The 4,102-nt window shown below is 48.3% G+C and overlaps 1 protein-coding gene across 1 annotated transcript in view; it reads left to right on the forward strand.

The window, feature by feature from the left end:
* Window positions 1-2,552: 2,552 nt before the first annotated feature.
* RPL3 (ribosomal protein L3) overlaps window positions 2,553-4,102 on the forward strand; it is a 7,682-nt gene continuing 6,132 nt past the window's right edge. Inside the window, exons 1-3 of the mRNA XM_006890195.1 lie at window positions 2,553-2,658; window positions 2,755-3,065; window positions 3,930-4,099. Coding sequence (XP_006890257.1) covers window positions 2,553-2,658; window positions 2,755-3,065; window positions 3,930-4,099 — 587 coding nt within the window. The remainder of the gene's footprint in view (window positions 2,659-2,754; window positions 3,066-3,929; window positions 4,100-4,102) is intronic.

Below are 4,102 nucleotides of genomic sequence, written 5' to 3' on the forward strand. Positions count from 1 at the left end.
GTATAAAACCATTATTGTAGGAGTATGAGGATCCAAGGGGGGAGGGTGGAAACAGAGGGTGAAGATAAGTGTGTGTGGGATTAATCATAGGGTCATACAATTTGATGGGTGAGGCTGATAAGGGAAATGGGAAAGATCTGGTATGAAAAACAATGTATTCAAATTTTGTAAATTAGCATAAAAAATAATGCAAAATAAAATATATATGTATAAATAAAATAAAATGTATATTATATGAAACACAATGTAATGAAAGATTGTATTAAACAATGTATATGACTGAAACTGTAAAGGTATTATCATATGAAAATCAATACAAAATATTAGAAAAAATTCATTTAATGAGGCTCTGGACCTTGAGCTCATTGTCTGGTAAAGACACCAGAGCTCTGTGTCAGATGTTGTTTTGACTTGAATTGTTTCACTCTGAAGACGTGTACTCAACATCAAGAAAATAGATTTCCTCACTGCTGGACCAACAGGCAGAATCATGATAGAGGGAAAAAGATTGAGGTTGTTAAAGAGTTTCATCTTGCTCAGATCCACAATCCAACACTCTTGGCACCAGCAGTCAGGAAATCAAAAGATGAGCTCCTCTGGGAAAATTTGCTTTCAGGGACCTCTCCAGAGTGCTAAAGAGCAATGATGTCAGTCTAGAGACTAACGACTAACGTGCACCTGATCCAGATCATGTCTTTTCAATTGCTTACTAAGGTTTCCTTTGTCCTCCAGCTTAATCTAGGCATTTGATTCAAACCTTGGACCACCTGACAGCTGAACAATGACTAAGGATAACAGAAGAATGGATAACTTTGAGTTGTAGTGCTGGAGGTGAGTACTGAACATCCCAAGAACTGCCAACAAACAAGTCTGTCCCGGAGAGAGTGAAACCAAGTTGCTCCTTTGAAGCTTCCATCTCACATACTTTGGGCATGTGGTCAAGAGTCCTTGGAGAAGGATATCATGCTTGGAAAGGTAGAGGGTCAGTGCAAAGAGCAAGTCCCTGGATGAGATGGATAGACACAAATCGTGGCAATGAGGTCAAGTGTGTCAGAGATGGAGAGTTTGGCTCCAAGATAAGGTAAGGTTTAGAGCTGGAATTGTTCATAGGGCCACTTTAGAGCTATTACTTGTTCATACGGTCACTATGAGTCATAGTGGATTCAGAGGTGGTTGTGGGGGCCTAGTGACATAGTGTGATGGGCACTGGGATGTTAACTAAAAATCTGGCAGTTCAAACCCACCCACTATGGGAGAAGAATGAGGCCGATTTCCAGCACTGGAAATCAATGAGGAAGTTCTAGCCGGCCCTAGAGGGTCACTAGGAATCAGAACCTGTGTGGCTAAATCTCATTTGGAAATATGTTTTGTTATGTTAATGGGACACTAGTAATGTGGCTATTGTGTTCCAGGGAGTTTGAACTCACTCACAGCTGAACCTCCAGCAGGTTTTCAGAGGCAGTTTATCAGAGACTGCCTATCTTCCCCCTCCCCCCCCAGCAGCTGGTGGATTTGAACTGTCTACCTTTGGGATGGCAGTTTAGCTCCTTACCACTAGCTCACCAATCTCTTTTGAAGTATGGATTAAACAAGGGAGTGAGCAGAGACAGGGAAGAGGGACGTCACAGGACTGCTGAGTAGCAGGAGCTTAAAGGAAACTAGGACTTTGCTCCAGAGCCCACAGGGAGACAGCTTTCCCCTAGAGCCATCACTTTAAATTTGGACTTCTTTGTTCATTTTTGTTCTGCCCAAAGCTTAGGTTTCTCCGCCTAAAGTGGGACGATGCAGGTCCACAATCTTGTGTACAAGTCTAAAATCAGAAAACTTATTTGGCATCAAAACCTAAACTGACCCTAAACAATTCAGGCAGCGAGGTCTGTCCTAAATGGATTTGAGGGTGTTTACTGCACTCATGTTTCTCGGCAGATGTGTTAGATCTCAAAAGTACTTCTGTACGTAACATACAACTTCAGTACCAAGTTCTCTGAGACTTTGGGTTTCCAGTCATTCATTGTTGCACTTGTAGTACTTTTTTGAAAACAAACAAACAAAAACCAAAACCCAAACCTGAAAAATGTGGAGTTCTGAAACACATCAGACCCAAAAGATTTTCAAACATCACTGCTGTGTGAAGATCACTTTAAATGAAAAAACATGGTAGAACCAAGGGCCAGGTCCAGAATCGAAGGACACGTCTGGATGGGTCAGAGGCACTGGCCAGGTCCCGGGAGAGGGGGTGAGACTGGGCTTGGGGAATAGCACCCCAAGTCAGGACTCAGACGCAGAACTAAATTGAGAACCAGGACTTCAAACTTTGGGTGTTTTAAAAATAGATGGTGATAGTGGCAAGAAGCTGCACTGCAATCCTAGAAGTAAGCGGTTCGAATCCACCAGATGCTCTGCTGGAGGAGGAAAAATCTCCTCCTGTACCAGTCAGATCTGATTTGACGGTACACACACACACACAAAATAAAAAAAAAAAGAGATGGTGAGCGCAATCTAACTTGTTTGCCTCCTCCCTCACCTGCAAAATGTTTTAATAACCATTTAACATGCAGGGTGGCACGGAAACGGGACGAGTGGTGTTAACGGTGCTGTCTAGTCGGTCCCGGCTCCCTGGCCATCCTCCCGATCGCTGCCTCGTCGGAGCCCACTGCTGTAGCCACGAAGTCACAGCAGGGTTACCCGGCGGCTGCAGCGCCCCGGCAAGAGCGGGACGCAGCCATACTGCTCCTGCGTAACTGCGCGTTTTAGCGGACTCGCTGCTGCGGAACGTCGTAAACGTGCGGCACCGTAAAGCCCCTCGTCAGAAGTCTTGGCGGCTCCTCCCTAACCTTGAACGTACCCACCCGTCGTACAAACTTGAACGCGGAACCGAACTGACCTCCAAGTCGGAAGGCACGCCTGACCGGAAGGAGCATGCGTGGAAGCAGCGCCTGCGCCCTCGACCTGACGATCGCCGCGGGCGCGCGCTCGTACGCCGGAAGGGGCGGGCCCACGCTGGCCTTATATACCACGCGCCGCTCTTCGGCAGCTCTCTACCGGCGGAAACCGACGTCAGGATGGTAAGAGTTGTTATGGCTTCTCTCTGCGCCTTCGCTTGCTCGAGCGTCGGGAATCCGTGGCGCATCGCCACCATCTCAGTTCTACGCTTGCTCAAGCCCTGTTTTAGGAGCACGGGGGACCTGGATGGCTGCGGCGCCGGGCCTATTTTTCTGAAAACTATGGCCGCGTGGACAATCGGTCCCGGGCCTGCGGCCTGACAAGGCCTGATCTACTTTCGGCCACATGTTTTATCATTTTATGTTTTAATTAGGATTGTTAAGGCCTTCGGGCACTTCAGATATCTCTGTGTGTGTAGGACGTAAGCGAGGCAGGCCGTGCTGATAGGTCCTGACGTTTTTAAAGCAGGAGGCCGGAGGGGGTGACAGAGGTGGACTGTAAAGGCCTCAGTCTAGTATTTGGGGCGGAAAGGGCTCTGGAACTCGGTAGATCCACACGTGATGAGCCTGTTGACGGGCGGACAGAGAACTCTGTGCTGATTGTCAATCTCTGATTTGGCTCCATCGAGGTACAGTGTCCTGCTTTATCCAACCCCTTTTGGGACCTGGATGTGATCTGATAAAGTGACATTCGCTGAGCACCTGATGTTCTTTACGTGGTCGAAGTGCTGACACTTCCAGCCTTTTGTCCTTAGTGTCTTGACCGTGAATAATAAGGGTGGACACCTAAACAGAACTTGGGAAAGGGAGGCTTGGGGAAGAAAGGCCTCTCTGGTTTCCTGGGATCCATCGTGGAGGTTTAGTCCCAGAGCTGCTTGCCGAATGGTCTTCTCGAAGCTGAGGTCCTCTGTTGGCCTGGTAGTTGGATGTTGGTGGCCGGGTCGTTGAGAGCTGGCCTGGATGTTAACGTGGAACGTTCTCTTGCAGTCACACAGGAAGTTCTCAGCCCCCAGGCATGGGTCCCTGGGCTTCCTGCCTCGAAAACGCAGCAGCCGGCACCGCGGGAAGGTGAAGAGCTTCCCCAAGGATGACGCCACCAAGCCCGTGCACCTCACAGCCTTCCTGGGCTACAAGGCCGGCATGACCCACATCGTGCGGGA

The sequence above is a fragment of the Elephantulus edwardii genome, unplaced genomic scaffold, assembly GCF_000299155.1.
Source record: "Elephantulus edwardii isolate Elephantulus edwardi_28Jun2011 unplaced genomic scaffold, EleEdw1.0 scaffold00086, whole genome shotgun sequence".
Classification (NCBI taxonomy): Eukaryota; Metazoa; Chordata; class Mammalia; order Macroscelidea; family Macroscelididae; genus Elephantulus; species Elephantulus edwardii.